The 26,477-nt window shown below is 51.7% G+C and overlaps 1 protein-coding gene across 2 annotated transcripts in view; it reads left to right on the forward strand.

The window, feature by feature from the left end:
* Positions 1-25,316, forward strand: part of COL26A1 (collagen type XXVI alpha 1 chain) — a 132,669-nt gene extending 107,353 nt beyond the window's left edge. For both annotated transcript variants that reach the window (XM_084763619.1, XM_084763620.1), the window contains exons 5-13: positions 6,782-6,938; positions 10,865-10,963; positions 11,561-11,713; positions 14,664-14,747; positions 17,376-17,428; positions 18,373-18,408; positions 19,675-19,722; positions 22,979-23,063; positions 23,832-25,316. In XM_084763619.1, coding sequence (XP_084619745.1) covers positions 6,782-6,938; positions 10,865-10,963; positions 11,561-11,713; positions 14,664-14,747; positions 17,376-17,428; positions 18,373-18,408; positions 19,675-19,722; positions 22,979-23,063; positions 23,832-23,995 — 879 coding nt within the window. In that variant the 3' untranslated portion in view covers positions 23,996-25,316. The remainder of the gene's footprint in view (positions 1-6,781; positions 6,939-10,864; positions 10,964-11,560; positions 11,714-14,663; positions 14,748-17,375; positions 17,429-18,372; positions 18,409-19,674; positions 19,723-22,978; positions 23,064-23,831) is intronic.
* Positions 25,317-26,477: the final 1,161 nt, after the last annotated feature.

The raw sequence follows: 26,477 nt of genomic DNA on the forward strand, positions 1-26,477 counted from the left end.
CCAAGAAACAAATCATTTATCTTACGTCTTATGTTTTGAAACCTTATTTAGCTAAGCGTGGTAATCATCAATCCTCTGTTTTTACACTCATGGTGGGATCATTTACTTTTTTGTTCCATACCTTGCCTTCTCCTGGTGCACCCCAAAACCTGCAACCACATCCTTAGGTCATAAGGTTCAGGAATTCCGGCCCAACTTAGAATGGATGTTTTCTTTAATAATTAACTCATCTCAAGCCTATTTTCTCTTCCACCAAGTACAGCTCTGTGCCTGTAACGCACGCACGCACGCACGCGAGCTCACTGTGCTCATTTCCCGCCCTCAGCACTCTGCAAGGAGGGGGCACATCCTACTCTTAGCTCGAGCTTTGCTATATCTTCCTGGCAAAGCAGCCTAAACCATCCCCTGGATCCTCATTATCAACCACCCTAACATCCTAAGCTATCCAGATCAGATCAGGAGTTCTGTAAAGCCATTAATTCATCTAAACAGTCCTATTTCCCGAAAGTGCATCTTCGTCCTGGTCTGCGGGATAATTGCCCAGTAGCGCAGGCTGTTTCCCAAGAGGCAGTCACACCAGACCAGAGGCAGTGAGGGTCTCCCTGTGCCCATTCACACCGTACTGCACCCAGGAGCAATAAAGCAATGCCAAACATGAGGAGGTGCAGCAGTGGCAACAGCAGCAGCAGCAAGAAACAATGCAGAGACAGCCCCCAAGGGCTGTGCCTCTCAGGGGTACATCCATCGCAGTTGTGCACAATAGACTGTCTGCAGGAAGCTTACTTGCCTGCTGCAGTTCCCCCTGCATGGAGGGAAGGAGGGAAGGAGGGAGGGAGGGAGGGAGGGAGGGAGGGGAGGGGAGGGAAGGAAGGAAGGAGGGAAGGAAGGAAGGAAAGAATGAAGGAAGAAAAAAATAGATGGGCCAGTGAGATGGTTCAGTGGGTAAAGGTGCTTGCTGCCAAGCCTGATGACCTGAGTTCAATTCCTGGCATCCACTTGGTAGAGGTAAAGAATCAACTATTCCACATGTTGTCCACTGATCACAAGTACACCACAGCACACCACACACACACACACACACACACACACACACACACACACACTTAAGGGACAGATAGATTGTGAGAGATATTATACAGAACATAGGCTATTCACGCCCCCACAACGTGCATAGCCTCCCGTATAACCAAACCCCTATTTGAGCAGCAGGGTCTCCCAGGCTAGGCCCAGCACACTGATGAGGGTTGAGAAACCATCTCTTCCTTCTGGAGTCAGTATCTTTTTGGGGATTTGGGGTGGGGGGGTTGGGGGTAGGATTCCCCATCCAGGGCCACATCAGCTTGGGAAAGGGTGAGTAGGCTTGGATAAACTTCTGCCCCTGAGGGTTTAGAGCAGAGGAGGAAGGTGGGCCCAATGGGCATTTTCCAAAGCTGTGGCAGGGTCGGGCACAGGGGAAAAACTGACAGCTCAGGCCTGGCTCTGGTTCAGCATTCTGGGTGTTAAAAGTCACAGCTTTTGGGGGCCAGCTGTCTCCCTCGCACCTGGCTCTCATGCATGCCCTCTGGCTGAGAGCAGTTCCTCCCCTGACTCCCCCACTCTTGCCACCCCTGCCACATAAGGTCTTAGCAGTGTAGGCCACAGCCACTAAAGGTTTTGCCCTTTGTCCCTCAGGCTGGCAAAGGGATCTCAGGGTATCGTGAAAGGCGGGGGTGGGAAGTGCAGAAGTTTTGGGGGAGTGAGACCCAGGGAGGTAGCTTGAATCTGGGGTGCATAGGGTCCACCCTGGGGCAGAGCCCAACTCCTCAGGCCAGGTTGCTTAAAACAAACCCCTGAGTGCTCAGGGAGGGGCTGGGACTCCTGTTTCATCCCACTGTCATTTTTTTGGCTGGGCTGTTCATTGGGGGGCTACTGCAAAAGCCAAAAAGGGGAGAGGGAGGGGTGACAGAGGAAGCAGCCTGCCTGAGAGCCACGAGGCGGAAACCGGGAGACTGAGACTTTTAGTTCCTCAGAAATCCATGTGGTGCAACAAGTTGCAAGGGACAGACGCACAGCCAGCAGGAGCTCACTGCCTAAGCATGTTTGTTCAAACGGAAACCCAAAAATTGGCTGTCTTGGCATTTGTCCAGTGACCAAAGAACCCAGGCCATTACGACCCTCCCCCCCTCCGAGCTCCTGTGTGATGCCCCATGCCACAGCTCCCATCCTCACCCTGTATCAGTAATGTAGAAAAGGCAAGGGTAAGACAGAGTGCCCAACAGACCCACCATATCTCATGGGCCAGCCCTGGGACTGTGTGGTTACCCAGAGGTCACCAGTCAGGAAGTTGAGCACCCGACCAAGCAGAAAGCGACTGCCATAATTGACAGCTAATTATGGTCCCCCTGCCCTCCCTGGGCCACACACATAGATACTACACAATTGGAAGTTCTAGAGAAATGGTTCTCAATCTGTGGGCCGTGTCTCCTTTTGGGGGGGGGGGGAGTCGAACGACCCTTTCATGGGGGGTCGCCTGAGACCATCAGGAAACACAGAGGTTTACATTACGATTCATAAAAGTAGCAAAGTTACAGTTATGCAGTAACAATGAAAATGGTTGGGGGTTTCACACAGCATGAGAAATTGTGTGAAAGGGTCACAGCATTGGGAAGGTTGGGAACCACTGCTCTAGAGCAAGGTAACGAAGGGAAAGCTGAGGGGCAGGTAGCCATTAGGGTGTCGTCCCCACCCCCTTGTCCGTCTTTCTTCCTCTCGTTTTCCCATCCCCACTTCACAACCCACAAGAACTGGGGGTGGACCCCAGAACCCCAAAACGTTTCCGTGTGTGAAAGTTACACAAATCACAGCATTCATTGGTCTCCTGACAGAGGAAAGTGGGGGCCTGGCTGTAATGACATCATCGGGCCACTATCTCAGAAAATCTGTACTCTGGTTTCCTTTTTCTTTTCAACTTTTTCTTTTTCTTGATTTTTCTGAACTCGCAGAGTTCAGGCATGCGTGCCACAGTGCGCGTGTGCAAGCAGAGGGCAGCTTGCAGAGGTAACTTCTCTCCTTCCACCCTGTGGATCCTGCGGGTCAAATTCAGCTCGGCAGCCTTGGCAGCAAACACCTTTACCCCCTAAACCGCCACACCAGCCCATACTCTGGTTTTCTTGGACTGTGTTCCGTGTCCGCCCCGTTAAGCTCAATCTTGGCACGGATGGAATTTTTCACCACCACCACCACCACGCCCCAGGAGGTCAGCCATGCCCAGCCAAGAGTGCAGGGGCTCAGTCTGAGGCAAATTCAAATTTGACCAAGGCCAGGACACCTCTGCCTAGGTTTACAGGGCTCTGTGGGCCACGGTGGCCAAGTGGAGGTATCTAGGAATCAACGAAGCATTTTGTGTCAAAAAAAAAAAAACAACAACAACAACAACAACAAAAAAAAAACCAAACAAACCCAGAGCCTTCCTTTGAAGAAGCCCAGAAGTTAGCAAGAGGAATACCATCGTCAGTCCTCAGTGGCACAGGATGGACACTTCTCCCCGGGTCCCTCTGGCCTGCTGGTTGTCCCGGTCCCCACCAATCCTACCTCTTTGTGCCCCATAGATCCTTGTCCCCTCGCGTGGCCCTATTTCAGGTTCATGTACCCGAGACTCTCTCTAGGGCCCTGGGGGATGCCTGGGATATAGTGCACCCCAACTACTTGTCACCTGCACTCCATGCCTGCCCCTGTTTAATGGGCAATATAGCTTTATATTCTCAGTAGCCAGGCAAAAGTGGGGACCAGCCTTCTTTCCTCATCCCCTACAGAGGCTCCTGGCTGTGAGGTTCCTGTCACACCGTGCTCGTGTCTGATGCTCTGAGTCACCCGTTCCATGCCACCCACAGACACACACACATATTCCTTCCGTCACTTCCACTTGCCTCCCCCCATTGCAGCACCCCAGCAGCAGCCAAAGCTCTAGGGTGCCCAGAGACTCCAGCAGGATTTAGAACCTTCCTTTTCTCATGTGGTTTTGGGGAGGGGGCGGACAGGAGTTGCGAGGCTGAGATCCTAGTCTGACCATTTGCTCACTGTGTGACCGCAAACAAGGTTAAGTGCAGTGGCTGACCCCCCACCCCCCACCCAGTTTTCAGGTCATGTGTGAGGAGGTCACACAGACTCTTCCTGGCTCAAGGAGCAAAGGCTTAGAAGAGTGGCCCAGGTACCAGGTGGAGAGGAGTCCCACGTAGCTGAACTGGGAAGGCAAACCTCCCACGAAACCTCAGGATAGCCCAGGCCCCAGTGCAGAGACGACAGCTGTTGGTCTCTTTGATTGACAACATCAGTAGGAGTAACCTTCTCAGAGGGTTCTCAGATGTACCCCTCCGTCCAGTCCAGGCACACAGCGCCCTCTGCTGGACGTCTAAGGGACAGCTAGGACTCACTGGGTTTTGGCTATTATTGTTGTTGTTGTTGTTGTTGTTGTTATTATTATTATTATTATTATTATTATTATTATTATTATTATTATTACCGTCACCACCACCCTCTCCTCCTCCTCGTCCTCTTTCTCTTCCTCCTCACCACCACCACCACCACCATCATCATCATTAAATCAGCATGCAAAAGGACTGGAGAAATAGTTCAGCAGTTAAGAGCATTTGATGCTCTTTCTGAGGACCCAGGTTTGGACCCCAGCTCACAACCTTCCATAACTCCAATTCCAAGGGGATCTGATTCTCTGTTCTGACGTCATTGGGCACCAGGCACACACACGGTATGCAGGCAAAACACCCAAGTACAGAAAATAATAAAAACAAATAACTTTTAAAAAGTCAGCACACGAGGCTACAGGTTTTGTTACGGCATCTCCACGCATTACTCGAACACTTGAGTCAGGAGGAAGTGTTCCAGGCACAGGCTCCCGGTATTTGCCATCTCTTAGCCCTGCCTCCATTGAGGGGAGAGGGCGGGACAGGGCGGCCTGAGGAGCCACTGCCTGCTTTTGGTTTTAGTGGAGAGGTGCCGAGGACCACGGACCGAAACAGGCCATGCATATCTTCCTTCTTTCCTATCCACCCACACACTCCTCCGCTCACCTCCACCCGCTGCCTTCCCATCTACTCACATGTCTTTCCAGTTGCTCGTATGTCCACACATGCAACTTCCAATCACTCGTTCATCTCCCATATATCCATCCATCCATCTACCCATATAAACACTCATCCATCTATCCATCCATCCGTCATCCATCCATCTATCCATCCATCCATATAAACACCAATCTATTCACCTACCCACCCATCCATCCATCCACCCACCCATCCATCCATCCACCCATATAAACACCCACCCATCTATCCATCCATATAACCATCCATCCATCATCCATCCATCTATCCATCCATCCATATAAACACCAATCTATTCACCTACCCACCCATCCATCCATCCACCCACCCATCCATCCATCCACCCATATAAACACCCACCCATCTATCCATCCATATAACCATCCATCCATCATCCATCCATCTATCCATCCATCCATATAAACACCAATCTATTCACCTACCCACCCACCCATCCATCCATCCACCCATATAAACACCCACCCATCTATCCATCCATATAACCATCCATCATCCATCCATCTATCCATCCATCCATATAAACACCAATCTATTCATCTACCCACCCATCCATCCATCCATCCACCTGTCCACCTATCCACCCACCCATCCACCCACCCACCCGTCCATCCATCCATCCATCCATCTAACCACCCACCCTCCCATCCATCCATTCACTTTTATTCCTCAGTGAAGGAATTTGGACACCAATCCACAGAGAGAGAGAGAGAGAGAGAGAGAGAGAGAGAGAGAGAGAGAGAGAGAGAGAATACAGGGTACACACCTCACAGTCTCTCTGTCTCTGTGTCAGTGAAGAAGGAGCGTGGCTGTCGCTCAGTCATAGCGACGAGTGGCTATAGGATGAGCTAGAGGGTCTGGAATGTTCTGTCTGAGAGTCATGAATCTTCTGATGTGGAAGGACAGGGATGTATGTACCAAAAGATGGCTCCCCTGCTGAGAGGCATAGCCCACCATGAACAGGAGATAGCTGGGTCTTAGGGACCATCAGAGGTCATGTGTCCTTGCATACTAATGTCCTTGTTCTGTTCAAACAATAACAACAACAACAACACGCACACATATAATATGTCATGTAGCCCAGGCTGGCCATGAACTCCTATGTACCCCAGGCTGGCCTGGAACTCTTAAACTCTTGATCTTCCCAAATACTGGGGATATGGGTGTGCTCATGATGTCCAGATGTCTTTTAATATTTATTACATTTTTAAAAACATTTTATATACTTTTTTGTGTGTGTGTGAATGTCGAATTGGGGTCATGTACATGCCACAGTGCAAAATTGAAGGTCAGAGGATGATAGGCAGTCAGCTCTCTCCTTCCACCATGTGGGTCTCAGGGATTGATCTCAGGTCATCAGGTTTGGTGGCAAGCACTTTTGCAGCTGAGCCATCTCGTCAGCCTGTTCCTTTTGCCGAGCTGTCTAAAAGTGAGCGCTATGTTTTCCATGTCATTTTAATTGTATTCAACTCAACAGAGAAGGGGGGGAAGGGGGTGGAGATCCTGAGTATAAGATAAAATATGCGATACTTGTCTTTCTAAGTCTTGTTTTGCTTAATATAATGATCTCTGCAAACAACACCCTTCTTGAAGACCGACTAATACTCCGTTGTGTATCTAGACGCCATCTTTTTAACCTGTTGTCTGCCCCTGCCCTGGCTGGCCAGGTCCTCCTGCTGGAAGCAGCTGAGCAGCCTTCAGGCCCAGACAATGACCTGCCACCCCCGCAGAGCACCCCACCAACCTGGAACGAGGACTTCCTGCCGGATGCCATTCCCATAGCTCATCCAGGGCCCCGGAGGAGAAGACCCACAGGGCCAGCTGGTGAGCAGGGACCACAGGGGAGGAATCTGGCCAGGGGGTGAGGGCGGAGAGAGCGCCCGGGGCCTCCACATGCAGACCACACCCTGGCCTCCTGGGTTTAATTTGCTCATGTGGTATGTTAAAACTAGAACTAATTACTAAAAACTGAGTAAGTGAGCATAAAAATTAGGATTTCACATTCTTCCTTAAAATGGTGAAAGATCTGGCCAGGACTGGTGGCATAGGTCTGTGATCCCAGCTACTTGGGAATCTAAAGCAGGGGCATTATAACCTTAGGATCAACCTGAGCCAGTGAATTAAAGGGCAGCCTGGGCAACTTAGCAAATCCCTATGCTGTCTCAAAGTATAAAAGGGGTTGGGGTGTGGCTCAGTGGTAGAGCCCCTGCCTAGAATCCCCCAGTGAGGGGCTGGGGTGTGGCTGAGTGGTAGAGCCCCTGCCTAGAATCCCCCAGTGAGGGGCTGGGGTGTGGCTCAGTGGTAGAGCCCGTGCCCAGAATACCCCAGTGAGGGACTGGGGGTGTGGCTCAGTGGTAGAGCTCCTGCCTAGAATCCCCCAGTGAGGGGCTGGGGTGTGGCTCAGTGGTAGAGCTCCTGCCTAGAATCCCCCAGTGAGGGGCCGGGGGAGTGGGTCAGTGGTAGAGCACCTGCCTAGAATCCCCCAGTGAGGGGCTGGGGGTGTGGGTCAGTGGTAGAGCACCTGCCTAGAATCCCCCAGTGAGGGGCTGGGGGTGTGGCTCAGTGGTAGAGCCCCTGCCTAGAATCCCCCAGTGAGGGGCTGGAGGTGTGGCTCAGTGGTAGAGCCCCTGCCTAGAATCCCCCAGTGAGGGGCTGGGGATGTGGCTCAGTGGTAGAGCCCCTGCCTAGAATCCCCCAGTGAGGGGCTGGGGATGTGGCTCAGTGGTAGAGCCCCTGCCTAGAATCCCCCAGTGAGGGGCTGGGGATGTGGCTCAGTGGTAGAGCCCCTGCCTAGAATCCCCCAGTGAGGGGCTAGGGTGTGAGGGGCTGGGGCGTGACTCAGTGGTAGAGCACCAGTCTAGTATATGTGAGGACCTGGGTCATCCTCCAGGATGGCAAAACCAAACCAAAACAAAACAAACAAACAAAAAAGCCCAAACAAAGAGGCAAACAAAAAGCACTAGAAACATTCAGCTGTTCCTAAGACACATGAATCCCTATAGATCTATTTTAAACCCTGCTGTCCAACTCTTAATCCTTCTGCTCCAGCCTTCTGTGTGCTGGAACTGTAGGCCTGGCTCACTATCCCTGGCTTCTTATCATGATCAAAAAGAAAATGCCCTTTCTGTAGACTATCCCTGGAGGTCCATGCTTTGCACCCCTGGCTGCAGAATGATGCCGCCACTGTAGCCAACACAGTTGCAGTTGTCAATGCCTGCTTGTCCTGGTGCCCTTCCTGTTGCTTGATGAAGCGCTCTGAACCAAAGCCAGCTTAGAGAATGTTAGGGTTTTTTGTTCCCTCCAACTTATACGTCAGTCCTTTACTGTGGGAAGTGAGGGAAGGAACTTGAGGCAGAAACCATGAGGGCATGTTGCTTGCTGGCTCACTCACTCGCAGGTTCATGCTTGCCTGGCTTTCTTAGAGGAACCAGGACCCTCTGTTTTGAGATCTCACAGTGGGCTGGGCCCTCCTACATCAAATAGCCACCAAGAGCTGCCACAGACATGCCCCAGGCTAGTCCCCAGGCAGTTTTTCAGGGAAGACTTGCTGGTCAGGTGACTCAAGGCTGTGTCAAGTTGACAGGTAAAGCTAACTAGGACAGCTGGTTAGTGCTGAATTCAGGATGTTTACCGTGGTGGTTGTGGTGGTGGTGGTTGTGGTTGTGGTGGTGGTGATGGTGGTGATGGTCTTGGTGGTTGTGGTTGTGGTGGTGGTGATGGTGGTGGTGGTGGTGGTGGTGATGGTGGTGGTGGTGGTGGTGATGGTGATGGTGGTGGTGGTGGTGATGGTGATGGTGGTGATGGTGGTGGTGGTGGTGATGGTGGTGATGGTGGTGGTGGTGGTGGTGGTGATGGTGATGGTGGTGGTGGTGGTGATGGTCTTGGTGGTTGTGGTTGTGGTGGTGGTGATGGTGGTGGTGGTGGTGGTGATGGTGGTGGTGGTGGTGGTGGTGGTGGTGGTGATGGTGGTGGTGGTGGTGATGGTGATGGTGGTGGTGGTGGTGATGGTCTTGGTGGTTGTGGTTGTGGTGGTGGTGATGGTGGTGGTGGTGGTGGTGATGGTGGTGGTGGTGGTGGTGGTGGTGGTGGTGGTGGTGATGGTGGTGGTGGTGGTGGTGGTGGTGGTGATGGTGGTGGTGGTGGTGGTGATGGTGATGGTGGTGATGGTGGTGATGGTGGTGATGTATGTGGGGATAAGAGATGCTTCAAGTAGGGTCATTGTCTCCACTGTGTTAGTCTCTAGATGTTTTCAAAGTTTACCCACCTCCCCCTCTCCCTGCCCCTCCCCCTCCTCATCTCTCTGTGAGTGTGTGTATGTGTGTGTGTGCCCCTGTGCCCACACGAGGTGCAGAGAATGACATCATGTGTCCTTCTCTATCACTTTTCACTTTATTCCCTTATACCAGGGTCTCTCACTGACTCTGAAGCTAGGCTGGGGCCCAGGAGGTCCCCTCAGTCCTCTGCCAGCTCACTCCAGCCATGCTGAGGTGACAGGTGCAGGCAGCTATGCCTGGATACAAGAGCCATTCCCAACTTTTTATCAAAGCATGTGAACAGCAAAGTTATTCAGAGAAGTTAGGTAACTGCCCTGAAGTCCTGGGGATATGATCTGCTCCCCTCTTTCTCCTCTCTCAGTGAACCCCAGGACTCATCTCTTAGTCCACACACTTGGCCTTTATTCCATCTCTCTGAAGATCTGATCAGGCCCAAATCTTGGTTGCCTCAAAACTCAAAGATGCTCTTGGCGGGACTGTTACCAGAGAAAGTGAAGTTCCAATAATGGCCAGCAGGTGGAAGACCTGCCCCACTAATTTTGGGTTTCCCTGATCCGGAGATTTTTCCAGCAAGAGGCATTTTTTCAAGTGCAATTTCAATGCTGAGCTACATATGCGGCACTCAGTTGACTAAACTGTGAGGCGAGGTCCCACTATGTTGCTCAGGCTAGCCTTGAACTTTTTATCCTCCGATAACTGGGCCCTGGGTCATGCTTGCACGCAGACCTCTAGAACATTTCAAGAGGACAACGGGAGAAGCCTGGCTCTACAGATCCTTCTGGACTCAGCTGCCAGATGTGCAGTTCGGGACCCTAAGCAAGAAGATAGCAGGAAGAAAAAAAATTCAGAGTGAAAAAACAAAAAACAAACAAGCAACAAACAAAAACATATAGCCTGACTCTGTGGCTGGACACAGGAGTCCATGCCTCTCTGCTGCTCAGTTTACCCATATGTAAAAAGGGAGATTAAAGGCAGTTCCTAGGATCACAGAAAGGGAAGGACAGCTTGTCAATTTTCCATGGCCAGTACATCTGGGTGCCTGGTGGTGTGGCTCAATGATAAAGCACCTGCCTAAATTCCCTCAGTGAGGGCTTGGGATATGGCTCAATGGTAGAGCACCTGCCTAGAATCCCCCAGTGAGGGGCTGGGGTGTGGCTCAGTGGTAGAGCACCTGCCTAGAATCCCCCAGTGAGGGGCTGGGGTGTGGCTCAGTGGTAGAGCCCCTGCCTAGAATCCCCCAGTGAGGGGCTGGGGTGTGGCTCAGTGGTAGAGCACCTGCCTAGAATCCCCCAGTGAAGGGCTGAGGTGTGGCTCAGTGGTAGAGCACCTGCCTAGAATCCCCCAGTGAGGGGCTGGGGTGTGGCTCAGTGGTAGAGAACCCGTCTACCACTCATCTAAGTACACAGCCCATGTGCCCTGAACTGGAGTCTCCATGGCATCCGAACCCACAGTGTTCTCCCATTATTCTCCCCTCAGGACCTCCAGGACAGATGGGACCACCTGGGCCTGTGGGACCGCCAGGTTCCAAAGGTGACCGGGGCCAGACAGGAGAGAAGGGCCCAGTGGGACCTCCAGGTAAGGATTCCTTGTGCCCTAAAGTAAAGAGACTGGAGTTTGATTTATACCTGAGCATGAGTGGCATGCTGTGCACCCCAATCTTACTTGTTACCCCAAATTCATTACCTCACTTCTCACCCTTCTCTTCTCCCTAATCTCAGGGATGCTGCAGGACAAGAGCCTACAGGGACCTTTGGTGTGTGGGGTGGGGCTGCTAAGACCCAGGGGTTTGTTCCAAACACCTGAAATGCCATCCAGGAATCCCATGATCCCCTGCGTGCTGCAGATTCACCCATCCCTTGCTCAGTGATGACCTACCCTGAGTCCTTTCTTCAGAGCTAAACGCCTTATGATCTCAAGACCTCTGGGTGGAGCCTGTGCTGATTTCACCCACTTCTAACTCTATCATGTCTGTCCTATGCTGTCCCTGTGTCCCCTCCCAGAAAGAGGGAGCTTTAAAGTCCCATTAACCTACCAAGAGGACTGTGGGTCCAGAGGCTCATCACTGAGTAGACAAATGACCCCGGCCAGCCCTCTCCCCTTAGGGGCCTTAGCTTCCCTGTCTATGACATCACAGCTGTCAGACCAACCTAAATCCTTTGCTCTCCGTTGTAGGTCTCTTGGGGCCACCAGGGCCACGCGGACTTCCCGGAGAGATGGGCCGCCCTGGTCCACCAGGCCCTCCTGGCCCAGCAGGCAGCCCTGGCCTCTTGCCAAACAGCCCTCAGGGCGTCCTTTATTCCCTACAAACACCTACAGACAAGGAGAGTGAGTGCTGGGCTCCCCGGACGGGGTGGGGGATGGGGCGGGCAGGTGAGCCAAGCTATCTGTTTGGGGGCGCTAGTTTCCCCCTGGAGGATCCTAGACAAGTTGAAAGTCCACCAATACCCAGGAAAGGAGGCCTGGTCCTCAAGGAGGGTCCCCTGAGAAAGTGGCGACTGTCTCCAGGCCTGCCCTTGGCCTTGTGGCTCTCAGCTCACCGGGTCTGACACGTCCCACCTGCACCTGCAATCAACTCTACTAGCTGGCAAGGCTACCCCACCAGGATCAATCACCCCTTGTCACATTTCCTTCCATATGTTCCCTTGCTGCAAGACACCCCACAGGTGTTTCCTGAGCACAAAGGTGACAAAATAGACCTACTTGGTCTCTTGGGGACCACAGTACAGCTCACATGAGCCGCAGAGCACAAAAAATACATACTATGTGGGGACACAGAGCACAGGGGGTGGGGGTCGAGAATTCTGAGACTAAGTGACCACAGTGAGGGAGAGAGAGGGAGAGGGAGCAATTTTAGCTAAGTTCCTTAACTGTAACCCCTAGCCCTAACCTTAACTCTAACCCTGGGGTTACTTTAAAATCTTGGAGGAGATGGGCTTGGTATTACAATCCTAAGCCCCATCTCTCAGGAAGGTAAGGCAGTAGAATCAAGTCTAGCTTTAAGTCAGTCTGGAATACACAGCAAACTCGAGGCCTGTCTGAGTTACACAGGGAAACCCTATCTCAGAAGGGAAAATATTAAAACTGTATTTTAAAAATTGGGGCTGGGGCACTTGGCCCAGCAGTAGAGCACCTGCCTAGAATCCCCCAGTGAGAGGCTGGGGGTTTGGCCCAGCGGTAGAGCACCTGCCTAGAATCCCCCAGTGAGGGGCTGGGGTGTGGCTCAGTGGTAGAGCACCTGCCTAGAATCCCCCAGTGAGGAGCTGGGGGTGTGGCTCAATGGTAGAGCACCTGCCTAGAATCCCTCAGTGAGGGGCTGGGGTGTGGCTCAGTGGTAGATCACCTGCCTAGAATCCCCCAGTGAGGGGCTGGGGGTGTGGCTCAATGGTAGAGCACCTGCCTAGAATCCCCCAGTGAGGGGCTGGGGTGTGGCTCAGTAGTAGAGCACCTGTCTAGAATCCCCCAGTGAGGGGCTGGGGTGTGGCTCAGTGGTAGAGCCCCTGCCTAGAATCCCCCAGTGAGGGGCTGGGGGTGTGGCTCAATGGCAGAGCACCTGTCTAGAATCCCCCAGTGAGGGGCTGGGGTGTGGCTCAGTGGTAGAGCATCTGCCTAGAATCCCCCAGTGAGGGGCTGGGGTATGGCTCAATGGTAGAGCACCTGTCTAGAATCCCCCAGTGAGGGGCTGGGGTGTGGCTCAGTGGTAGAGCACCTGCCTAGAATCCCCCAGTGAGGGGCTGGGGGTGTGGTTCATTGGTAGAGCCCCTGCCTAGAATCCCCCAGTGAGGGGCTGGGGTGTGGTTCAGTGGTAGAGCACCTGCCTAGAATCCCCCAGTGAGGGGCTTGGGGAATGGCTCAGTGGTAGAACATGAGGCTTGGAATTCAATTTCCAATACCACAAAAATAAATAATTATATATAAAAAAAAGAATAGTAAACTAAAGTTATTTACTTACTTACTTACTGGTAGGGGCATGCTATAGTTCACATGTAGAGGCCAGTGGACAACTTGTGAGAGTCAGTTTTCTCTTTCTACCATGTGGGTCCTGGGGATTGAACTCTGGTCATCAGGCTTGGTTGTCAAGTGCCTTTACGCTCTGAGCCATCTTGCCAGCCCCCCCAAAATAAAACCTTGAAGAAAAGAATGGGGAGAGGGTAACGTGACAGATAGTGTGGGTCAGCTGCTATGGCAACAGGGTCGGGGAGACCCCTGTTCATCCCACCATACACATAACACAAACCTCACGTGGCACTGATGACTGTTCCCGGATCCAGTTTCTCCAGTGGTTCCCTAAGGGAGCCACTCTGGAGAATGATACACGGTCCTTGAGTGCTTGCCGTAAAAGGTGGGCTTGTCACCACAGCATGGTGGTCTAGGTGTATTCAGAGTGTGCTGGGTGGGGGAAGGAGGCCAGTTCTGACTTTGTCTGTAGCCTAGGATTCCTTGAAGAAATGTCCTTTAAGGAGAAGGCAAATGATCCTGGGGACTGGGCAGTGACCTTAATGGCCACTGAAGTATACCCCTGAAGCAAGTGGATCTCAGCCTTCCTAATACTACGACTCTTCAATACAGCTCCTCGTGTTGTGGTGACTCCTAACCATAAAATTATTTTTGTTGCTACTTCATAACTGTAATGAATCCACTGTTAGGAATCGTAATGTGAATATCTGTGTTTTCTGGTGGTCTTAGGCCACCCCTGTGAAAGGTTTGTTTGGCTGCCCAAAGAGGTCGTGACCCACAAGTTAAGAACCACTGCCCTAAGCCGTGAGGAGCCCAACAGAGGAGTCACACTCGTATGAATACGTGTGTGTGTGTGTGTGTGTGTGTGTGTGTGTGTGTGTGTGTGTAATGTATGTATTTGTGTGGGTGTGTGCAAAGACCAAAAGTTAACACAGAGCATCTTCCACCATTGCTCTCCACCTTACTTGAGACAGGGTCTCCCTGCTGAACTTGCAGCTTGCCAATTGGGGTGGCCAGAAAACCTGGTGTTTCTAGGCTCCAGTGTCGGGGTTATAGGCAAACACTACCACGCCCAGCTTTTTTGTGTGGGTGCTGGGGATTCGAACTTGGATCTTCATGCTTGTGTGACAGCTTATTTAACCACTGACCCACTTCCCCATCCCTTGCTCTGACTTCTGAGTGGTAAGTGTTGTGTGTCTGTTTGCACATGGGTTGAGGGTGCTGGACTCGGCTCTGGGGAGCCCACAGGCCCCTCAGTCTTAGCCTCCAGACTGGCCACCTCTATCCTGCCTGATTACTGATCACTTGACTCTCTCTGCAGATGGAGACGCCCAGCTGAACCCTGCTGTTGTGGATACAGTGTTAACGGGCATCCCAGGTCCCCGGGGTCCCCCTGGACCCCCTGGTAAGTAGATTAAAGATTCTTTCTTAGGTTTGTCTTGAACACAACAGTCCTTTTTCAGACAAGGTATCATGTAGCCCAGGCTGGCCTCTGACTCACTATGTAGTTAAGGTTAACTTTTGATTTCTGATCCTTTTGCCTCCAGCTCCCAAGTGCTGGGATTGCAGAAATGCCCTTACTACACTTAGCTTATGCTATGCTGGGAATCTAACCCAGTTAAATGCCCTACCTAGCTTTATCCTTAACCCTGAGCCCAGGTCTTTGGGAAGCTAAAGTCCAGGTGGGTGGTCTCCAAATGGACCTGGGGCCTGAAGTGAACCCCTACCCCCACCCTGAGACAACTGAACACATTAACTCTGAATGAGTCTACTAGAATAGGACAGATGTCTGAATGAGGTGGTCCCAGGCCATCTTTGCGTTAGTCCCAAAGGTGCTCCAGGGTCCATGCAAGCCCAGACCAGGGACAGACTAGGGCAGCAAAAAGGACTGGGGACCTTCGAGTAGGGTACAGCACAGATATACAGTGGGAATCAAAGATGAGGTCTCTATGAGAAGAGAAAGACTGGGAATTTCCCAACCCTCACAGACCTTCTGTATACACAGATGCACATATATCATGCCCCCAAGGGTTTCATAAGTGAACAGACAAGCAATGCAGGTGGCTACCTCTTTGATACCTCATTCTCTGTCCTCAGGGCAGAGGCTATGTCTCAGTGAGGGGCTGGGAGTTTGGTTAAATGGTAGAACATCTGCCTAGAATCCCCCAGTGAAGAGCTGGGAGTGTGGCTCAGTGGTAGATCACCTGCCTAGAGTCCCCCAGTGAGAGGCTGGGGTGTGGCTCAGTGGTAGAGCACCTGCCTAGAATCCCTCAGTGAGGGGCTGGGGTGTGGCTCAGTGGTAGAGCCCCTGCCTAGAATCCCCCAGTGAGGGGCTGGGGTGTGGCTCAGTGGTAGAGCCCCTGCCTAGAATCCCCCAGTGAGGGGCTAGGGTGTGGCTCAGTGGTAGAACACCTGCCTAGAATCCCCCAGTGAGGGGCTGGGGTGTGGCTCAGTGGTAGAGCCCCTGCCTAGAATCCCCCAGTGAGGGGCTGGGGTGTGGCTCAGTGGTAGAGCACCTGCCTAGAATCCCCCAGTGAGGGGCTGGGGTGTGGCTCAGTGGTAGAGCACCTGCCTAGAATCCCCCAGTGAGGGTCTGGGGTGTGGCTCAGTGGTAGAGCCCCTGCCTAGAATCCCCCAGTGAGGAGCTGGGGTGTGACTTGGTGGTAGAGTCACTGCTTAGCATGCACAAGAACCTGGGTCCCATCCCCACACTTCTGTAGAATGGGGAAGAGCAATGGTGAGAGGCAGATTTGGAAAAGAGATGAGTGGGGTTCATACAGAAGGTGATATTTGAGAGGTGAGGCAGAAGACTCATGGGGTACTGAGCTCTTCCTGGTGATATGCCACACCTCTGACATGCTTGGGATGCAGGGACGGTGTTAGTTTTATAACTAGACTGTGACCTGGTGTGTCTACTCCTGAGAATGGCCACAATGCCACACTTTAGTGAGGGCTCTTTGAGGCTTGGGAAGTCCAGGTCTGTGCAGGGAAATGGGCTGAAAGCCTCTGACCCATCCCCTAAGCTGTTGGGGAAAATAGGCATGAAGCTCATGGTGACCATGGGCAGGGGCTGCCCTGTATCAAAGATAGATGTGCAGGAGGAAAAGGAGGAGATCTGGGCTTCCTCTTAGCCAGTAATGCCTAAGAGAACCAGGAAAAAAAAAATAAAGAGTTTGCTCATCAATTGATGGGAAGAAACAGCACCAGTGGATCTTTCCAGAAGGATATCTGTGGGGTGAGGTTGAGGAGGGCCTGACTGGAAAGTGTTACAGTTTCTATCCTGTTGGCAAACACCGTGGCCAAAAGCAACCCGGGGAGGACAGGGTTTATTTCAGCTCACAGGTCATAGTCTGCCATTGAGGGAAGTCAGGGCTGGAACCTGAAGCTGAAAACTACGGAGGAATTCTACTTGCTGGCTCACTCACAGGTTCGGGCTTGTACAGCCAGGACCACCTGCCTAAGGAATGGTGCCGCCCACTGTGGGCTGGGCTCTCCTACATCAATTATCAATCAAGACAACCCCCTAGGCATGCCCACACACCAATCTAATTTGGGGAATCCCTCAATTGGGGCATCTACTCTCAGATGACTCTAGAGTCTAGAGTCCAATTAACAATTAAGGTTATCCAGAGTGGGGGAGGGGCTTCAGAGACCATCTAAGTGTGTGGTTTGGATGTAAATGGTGGGTGGTCATGGTAACCAAGGAATAATGGATGGAGGTTGTCAGAGGGGCTGGTTAAAAGGCTCCTAATTGGCAAGGTATAGACAGACTGGTCTGGGAAATTCTGGGTTAGCGCTTTGTTCAGTCTCCAGGTCTCAGGATGTATGAATAGAGATGGGCCTCTGAGATCTGAAGGTGAGAGCCCTGGAGAACTTGAGTCCTTCCTGATGTCCATTTACCAAGCTTTTATTTGTTACCAGTAGTGGAAGACCCAGGATAGGGTCAGGATGCTGGGAATGTCCGTGTTCATACTTGATGGGGGAGCAGTGGGCTTTTCTGGCCTCAAGTGTTCATCAATTTCTCTACCCATAGGTCCCCCAGGACCACATGGTCCCCCTGGACCTCCAGGAGCACCTGGATCCAAGGTAAGGACTCTGCCATTTCTCATATGGTGTAGGGGGTAGTCTGGGGTGTCAGTGTCCCAGTTTGTTACCACTCCCATTTTGTTGGTGAGCTGACTCCCAGAGAGGTTAGATGTCACTGGAAGGCACATAGATATTCTCAGCAGATCACCAGATGACCCTTGAACCCTTGTTCTTTCTTTAGGGATTACCTATTGGAGAAGAAACAGGGACCTAAGCCTGATGGGGCAGTACCGAACTCTAGGGTTGCTCTGCCTCCACAGGCATGTGGCCCATCAGTTTAGAGAGCAAGGAATGTAGGTGCTGATGCTCTGATCTAGGGACAAGGCTGGTAGTCAAAGGAGAGTGGGATGTGAGACTAGCTGAGACGTTTTGGGCTTATCTGTAGACTTATGTGAAGGTTTTTGTTATATATATATATATATATATATATATATATATATATATATATATATATATATATATATGGTTGAGATGGGAATAATTTATCATGTCACTGTTTGCATTTTTAGAAGGTCCCTCTGGCTCATTGTGCTAGGGCAGAAGCTAGGGTCCCACTTTGGTAAAAAGTTGAGGACTGCTTTGTGAGCAGCGTCAGGAGACAATTGCATATGTAAGCATATGACTGAAAGCCCTGGGTTGGGCACATATAAACCCTGGATTAGCACATATAATATCATCCTCCTGCCTCAGTTACATGTAGGTTTTTTTCTGCCCAAGGGCTAAGTTACCTGTTTCCTTCCTCTGCATGACACCCGTGTTTGTCATTGTACAAGAGATTGGCCCAAAGGCTTGCCCAGTGCTCAGTGTCAGACGTCTGCTGTGGGTGAAGCTGCAGACACAATCAGGTCTCAAGTTTGAACTTCCAGCTCCTTCTTCTGCTGGGTGGGATCAGAGACAGAAAGCATCAAAGGCATGAGAGCCATACTGACCTTTCTTTTTTCCAGGGCCCAGTGGATGAACGGGTTGTGACAAAGCCATCTGTAAGTATGGGCTGAGCCAATGGACTGGGCACCGGGAAATTGGGAGCCATATCTGCACACTGCCTCATGGTGTCTCCAAACATAGGCTTGTCTATCCTAACTAGGAGAGGTAGTAGAGAGCAGGAACTAGGTAAATCCTGAGTTGCCCTAACAGAAAAGGGTGACCAAGAGGTGTGGGATTCCTGCTTGGGAGTGTGGCAAAAGTAGAAATGGCCTCAAATTGGAGGTTGTCCTTGGAGCGTCTAGTCATAGCTTATACCTGGGCTAATATACCAAGTGGTCTTGAGTTTTATATTAATTTTGTGTGGCCTGGGGTCATTGATTCACAGTCTGTGTACCCAGGAAGGTCCCATTGGTTCTCTGGACCTCCTGGAATCTGACCCTCAGACAACTTGCCTCCGTGACCCTTTTCAGACACAAGGATTTACAGGTCTCAGCTCCAGTCTCCAAGACCAAAGAGGCTAATATTTCATGTTCAAGCCACATATCAGGGTCAGGAGGTGGAGAACGGATCCCTGCTGAGTACCTGCTGTGTGCTGATACAATGGGTAGCCTTCTTCATGTATGTAGGCGTCACTTCCACCTGTCTAGAGTATGCTTTATTATACTGACTTATCAGAACCGGAAGCTATGGTTCAGAGAGATTAAGTAATTTCCCAGAGTGACACAGCTTCTTTATAATAGAGCTGGGATTGGAACTCAGGAGTGCTAGCCTCCAAAGCTCGCCTGTCCTGTGCCTCTGTGTAGTGACAAAGGGCAGCAGCAGCTTTGACAACACTTCTAGACCTCAGGATAGTTTAAGCTCCTGCTCAGTATAAATCTGCTTCATCTCCTTCACAGTAGCGATTTAGGTACTATCACTAATCACCTTTCAGAGGTGAGCGATAAAAGCACAGAGAGGTTAGCGGCCACTTAAAGTCACAGAGCAGTCATTGGTCATGTATATGCTATGTATATACATGTATATGCTCCCCCATTTTAGAGGCAGAGAAACAGAGCCCAGAGACAAAGATGATTTATTTAATAAACACAAGAGCTAATGCATAAGTTCCCCCAAGTTGCAAGCCTGAGTGTCCTGTGTTTCAGCGCAGTCCTTAGGGTGACTCTACACACCCTCCCTATGCTGGGCTGCACACGTGATGTCCTGGTCTACACCCTCCCTTGACTCACTCCCAGACCATCTGCCTTTAATCTCTGCATGTCCCCAAGGGTAGAGGGGTGCCCTTGCACCTACCCAATATGTTGACCATGAGATTTGCTTCCTAGAGTGAGCCTGGTCTGAAAGGAGAAGAGGACAAAGCCACCACTGCAGAGGTAACTATGGCAGCTGCCAGTACCATCCTGTGCTAGAGGTGAAAGCCGAGCACCCAAGGCCAGCCCTGAGCTGGGTAGTGGCTGCTAGGGAAAGAGTCCTCTTTTTCTTCCCGTAGGTCCCAGCTCAACAAGGCGACAGTTTGAATACTCTTGCAACTGCGGGCATACCGCAGCAGGGGTGACCAACCCTGGGTGCTGGGATGGGAGGAGCATTCTCAGGAGTGGCTGGTTGGGGGGAGGGGTCACGAACCTGTGGAGAAGATACTTCAAGCCTCAAGTTACAGAGAGCAGCCGCCGCACTGGCTTGGTGGATGTGAGCTGGTGGATGTGGGGTACAAGAGGTGAGGAAGGGGGCTTCAATTTCAAACCCCAGCGCAGGAGGATAGGAACTGAGAAAAGACTGAGGCAAGCAAGCGGAAGCTAGGACAAGAGCTTGGAGGTGGAGGAAAGGGAACCAAGGCATTGTGGTCCACACGGGAAGCTGTAAAAGCAGGATGGGGATGTGGGTCAGTTGGTAGAGTACTTGCCTAGCACGCTTGAAATTCAAAGTTGCCCTCAGCCAGCATGGGCAGGGTGGGGGGGGGGGTGTTGGGGGGCGGAGCTGAGACCTTGGAAGGCAGGGGTGGAGTAGGGTGGGGTGGAGTGGGGGCCAAAAAACAAGTGATAACAACAAAAACAGGCTGGCAATGTATGGGCCTGATGAGGGTTTCCTGTGTGTGTGGGAGCTAAGTATGTGGCAGGCTTTTCGAGAGTAAGCTGGGAGATTTGGAGCAGGGTACAGAGGCCTGGGCTACGGGAGGCTGAGCCAAGGCATGCAGGAGTACATGCTTTAGGAATCTTGCTATACTTAAGGAAAGGAAAATATCTGAGTACCTGTGAGGCTAAGTGAGGTGCCTCCGGCTTATCTGTAGACTTAGGTGAAGGTTTTTGTCATATATACATGTACATATATACATATACATATACATATACATATATGTATACACACACACACACACACACACACACACACACACACACATATATATATATATATATATGAGACAGAAAGAGCATGGATTCAAGGCTAGCCTGGGGTACATAATAAGACCCTGTCTCAAAAACAAAACAAATTTAAAAAAAAAATCAAAGCACACGAGGAAGGGAAGGAAAAAGAAAATCCAGTGAGAGAGGAAATGGTTGAAATACATGAGAAGGGGGAGTGGAAAGGGAAGGATGAGAGGGGAAGGAAGGGGAGGAAAGAAAGGGAAAGGAAAAAAGAGGGAAAGGAGGGGGGAGTGAAACGAAAGGGGGGGAGGTGAAGAGGACAGCTTGTGTGGGTCTCTGACTGCAAGACCCCGAAGAGCTCTGTTCCCCTACCCAGAGCTCTCTCTGCAGCTAGGAGGCACGAACTCTGCACACAGCTGCCTTCTGTCCCCTGGTGGGGATGGCACTCTTATCGCATAGTGAACACTCTTTGTGAGTCCCCTTTGAATCTGAATGGAATGGCAGACCCACCATGTCCCGCAGGCAGAGCCCCACGTATGCCCTGACACCGGCACTGTGCTGCTCAGGGGTGGCAGCCTTGCCCCTTTGGCCGCCTGGTTTGCTTTTCTGTGCCTCAGAAGTCAGCAGTGTAGCCATGCACCTGCACACAAAAAGCCACGTAGAATGAAAGTGCTGGGAAAGTGCCTGGCACTGGCTCCTACCACCACTCTGGAGAGGCTCAGCTGTCTCTTTTTCTGGCTTGGCCCAGCCTACTTCACAAAGCTGATTTGGCCAATGCTGTCTGGTGGACAGTCCGGGCAGGTGAAAATCACCTTTGCCACGTGCAGGCTTCTGAGCTGGGTGCTCTGGCCTCTTGGCATTGTCTGGAAGGTGGGTGTCCTAGTTAGATTTCTGTAGCTGTGATAAACACTGAGACCAAAGTGGCTCAGGGAGAACGGGGTTCTTTTGGATTTCAGGGTACAATCCGTCATGAGGGGAAGCCAAAGCTTGTAAGGGTTCTCCATATGTCCTGGGTTAAAAACAGCCCAATATTGTGTCCAGTATTTGCAAATCTTCTGTCCCATTTTGTGAGTGAATCTTCATTCTGATAGCATTCTTCATTATGAAAAAACAAAACAAAACAAAACAAAAAAAAAAAAAAAACAACCTCTCACTTAAGGCACCCAATTTGTCTACTTTGCTCTCAGGCATTGTATTTTAAGTAGAACATCAAGGAAGCCGTCACCTAATCCAAGGTTACAATTACCAACACTTAAATTTCCTTCTAAAGGGTTTTATAACTTGGGCCCTTACGTTTAGGTCCATGCTCTTTTTGAGATCATCTTTCATGTGGTGGGAAGTAGAGGTCTGTTGGCGCTGGAGCTGTGCCTCACAAGAATATATGATAAGTCGGGGCTGGAGAGGCGGCTCAGCCGTTAAGAGTGCATACGGCTCGTCTCAGTTTGCTTTCTGTTGCTGCAATAAACACTGTGACCAAAAGCCACCCGGAGAGGAAAGGGTTAATTCCAGCTCACATTGCATCATCACCTAGCAGGAACCTGGAGGCAGGTGCTGAAGCAGAAACCTCGGAGGAATGCTGCCTGCTGCCTTGCTCCCCATGGATTGCTCATCCGCTTTCTTTCTTTCTTTCTTTCTTTCTTTTTGGTTTTTCAAGACAGGGTCTCTCTGTGTTAGCCTTGGCTGTCCTGGACTCGCTTTGTAGACCAGGCTGGCCTTGAACTCACAGCGATCCACCTGCCTCTGCCTCCCGAGTGCGGGGATTAAAGGCGTGCACCCGGCCTTCATCCCGCTTTCTTAATAAGCTCCCAGGAACTGCCTGCCTAGGGGTGACACCACCCACAGTGGGCTGTGCCCTCCCATATCAACCATTAATCAAGCAATTGATTAACCGTAGGTCATAGACTGGCCTACAAACCCATATGATGGAGCATTTTCTCCAGATAACTCTAAACTTGTGTCAAATTGAGGAAAACAAACAAAGAGAATCATCACAGGGCATGCTGGGAGTCGGACTTTAGGAGACATGGCTGGAGACGAAACTTAGGCTTAAACCCACCAGCTCTAGAGTAGAAAGAAGCCCAGGGTGAACTCTGTTTGGAGCACCAGCCTGGTACCCCACCAGTGCTCGGCTCTGATGTCTCTTTGTAGTGTGGTATGGTCATTGTGGGAGAGGCAGGGCTGTGAGGGGTGGCCAATGTGTCTGCCTAGCTATGCTCCTGTCCACCCCAGCCTGACTAAGACCCTGAACTAGGCGTTTCATCTGCACCAGGGCGAGGGTGTGCAGCAGCTTCGGGAGGCCCTGAAGATCCTGGCAGAGAGGGTCCTTATCTTAGAACACATGATCGGGGTCCACGGTAAGTAGCAAACCAGGCCCCCCCCCCACTTTCCCATGACCTGCTACCCTCATGGGGTCTGCTAAAGCTGTGTGGTTCCCTCACTTCGGGGACTCCACCATGTTACTGTCAAATGGCCCACACTCAACCCCTCTGATTTTTGTCCCTCGTCTGCTCAAGGACATTCGGTGTCTTAGCCCCAGCCCCTGGCGTCCCAGGGGATGGCCAACCACACCCAGCCATGTCAGGCTGCTTCCTGCTTCCACGGCTCGCCCAGGCCAATCCCTCCACCTGCTGACCACTGACGCCCACATCAGAACCTGCTCCCCGGTGGAGCTGTCCTGAGCCTTCTGTCTGCCATGATGGGATGATTGCCCCTATGTCTTCCTGATACACTTGCTCAAGCTGGGGGGGGGGGGGTGGTGGTGGCTGGTGACTCTGCAGGGACTGGAGCTCAGGCCACTTGACGTTAGTTAAAGAAGGAATGGGCAGGTAGACAGATGAGTGGCAATGAAGGAAGGAACAAATGAGATAGCTGTGAGTTCGAGGCCAGCCTGGTCTACAGAGTGAGTCCAGGACAGCCAGGGCTACACAGAGAGACCATGTCTCATAAAACAAAACAAACAAAGAAAAAAAAAACAGGTGAATGAATGTTTATGCTGCTGAATGGATGGAGCAATGAATGAACGAATGTATGAGGATCACAGCTTATTTGCCTCCTCTCACTGGGAACAGAGGCCACTGGGTCCACTGAGACCGTCTTCAGCAACCCTTATGCCCTCCTTCCAGATCCCCTGGCCTCCCCTGACGGGGGCTCTGGGCAGGATGCCGCCCTGAGAGCCAACCTCAAGATGAAGCGGGGAGGCCCTCAATCCGATGGCATCCTGGCTGCCCTGCTGGGCCCCGACCCTGCACAAAAGAGCGCAGCCCAGGCTGCTGACCAGAAGAAATAAGAGTCCCTCTCCTCCAGAGGAAGCCCAGCCCTGGGGCGGAACAGAGGCTGCATCCTGAAAACACCCCAAGTGGGACTGGGCACCAGGCAGGGACGATTGTGAAGGACGTTGGCAGCCTGGGGTTCTTGGGGGGAAAGATGGTGCCTTCTTCAAGGATCAGAGCCCAGCGCTGACTAGCACCCTGACAGAGCCCTTCTTTTGCCCCTGCCCCCTAACCTCCCGCTCCCGCACGCATGCACGCATGCACGGAGACGAGGTCTGGGTGGGCTGGGTGGCAGTTGGGAGAATAATCACAACTCTCTATGGCTGAACCCCTGCCCTGTCAGAGCCAGGGCCAGCTCAGGTGCTTCCCCTATAGTGTCTCATTTAACCCTTAAAAGGTAGGTCTGTGGTCCCCACTTAGCCAGGGGACTGAAGTGCGGAGGGTACCATGACCCAGATCCTGGATATTTTGGGGGCTGCGGGGGGGTGGGGGAGGGATTTTAACCCAGGCCTCGCTGTTGCAGAAGCCATGACCTACAATCGTTGCTAGGTCCGTTCTCTCTCTCTCTCCATGAGGTGTGTGGTGGCCCAGAGGACTCCTGAGGCAGCTGGGCTGCTAGGAGGCAGGGCCCGCCCCTGGACTTGGGGCCTGCCACTCTTCCTCTGGTTGCTTCCTAGGGGTGGGAACAGGACCCCACCAGAGGGGATGCTGGGAACCATTAGGGGAGGGTCTTTGAGGGTGGGTGGGGCAAAGGGCTTTGAATCTTATTGACAATGCTCCCTGCTGGCTCCCAGCCTCACTGAGCCCCCGCTGGCCCTCACCTGTCCTCCCCCGTGGAGAAGCAGGGAACACGAGACTGTCCATCCAGGGTCGGTCTTAGAGCCTCCATCAATGTCAGTCTTGCATGGAAATCTCTAGAGAGCCTTCTACTTTGACAGGAAATATGCAAGTCCATGTCCCCTTGACAGAGAGGCAAAGGACCTGTGTCCTAGGCTTGCTGGAGTCCACGCCCCCACGCTTTGGGGCTGGAGTCCTGGCAGGCTCCCTCAGCAGGGCCGGTCCACAGTCTTGAAGGCCCATTCTTGGCTGCTGCTTGGTCTGTGACCGCCCAGCTACCATGGTGCTTCTTTCACAGGGCCACAGCCCTGATCCTCAGCGAACAGAAAGGGCTTGGTACCACCCTCGGGTCTGTCTCCTTGCCTGGCAGGAGTGACCATCCCTAACCATCTTGGTGCTTATGCAAGGCTGTGACCTGATCCCACTGTGCCCTGTTGGGTCTTTCACCAAGAGGTGATCGGAGACCTGTGATATAATTTCAAATAAAGGTGCTCTCCCCACTGTGGTCTTTCTGAGGCTTGGCAGCTGTGGGGGAGGCTGGAAGGCACCCAGATAATTCACGCCAGAGAACTGATGAACATCGCGGTGTCCGGCTTCAGAGTGACTTTAAGGTTTCAGAGGCAGAAGAACCCAAGGAAGCAGCTAGAAGAGGGAAGGTGCCCTCAGAAGTGGCTGTTCGGAGCAGTCAAGATGGCGCTGTGTAAACACACTTGCCACCGAGCCTGGTGATTTGAGTACAAGCCTCAGGATGCACATGACAGGGGAGAACTGACTCCTGCCATTTGTCCTCTGACCTCCAGATGTGCACTGCTGCACACAAATGAATAAACACACACACACACACACACACACATATATATATATATAATTTTTTTTTTTAAGATGGGGCTGGAAGGATGGCTCAACAGTTAAGACCGCTTTCTGCTGTTGCCAGAGAATCTTAAGTTCTGTGTGTGGCACCCTTGTTAGGAAGCTCACAACCATCTGAGACACCAGCTCTGGAGTATCCAATGCCCTCTTTTAGCCTCTGCAGTTACACACACACACACACACACACACACACACACACACACACGCACCTATAACACTCAGAAGACACACATGGACACGTGTAAATAAAAATAATAACTAATTTTTAAAAGAAAGAAAAGAAGTGGCTGTCCACTCTCTCCAGCATGGCTTAATTTGAGCTCAGATGGGACCCCGCCCCCCAGCCCCGCAAAGCAGAGATGTATTTTCACTCTTGTCTTGTGAGACAGGGTCTCACTGTGAAGACTTGGCTGACCAGGAGCTCATTAGGTAGACCAGACCGGCTTTGAACCCACAGAAAACAATGTGCCTCTGCCTCCTGAGTGTTGGGATTAAAGGTGCTCGCCACCCGCATGCCGGGCTGTAAGGCAGAGAGGTACATTAAAGGACGCTAGGTGTTCCGTGACTCCAGCGGGTATGTTTAGTTAACACCTGCCTCCCAACTGGGACAGCTCAACAGCCTAGAGAACGATTCAAACAAGCTTATCTTGACGAGTTTGAAGAGGAGGAAAAATACAGACAGCTCCATTTCCTCCTTCGTAGGTGTCAATCACCCACTCACCCACCAGGCTCCGATTTTCACAAGGCCCTGAGTGGCAACAGAATTTGTGCACACTCTAGTGTAGGATGATA

This window comes from Acomys minous (genome assembly GCF_964271855.1).
Source record: "Acomys minous genome assembly, chromosome: 16".
In the NCBI taxonomy this organism is placed as follows: domain Eukaryota; kingdom Metazoa; phylum Chordata; class Mammalia; order Rodentia; family Muridae; genus Acomys; species Acomys minous.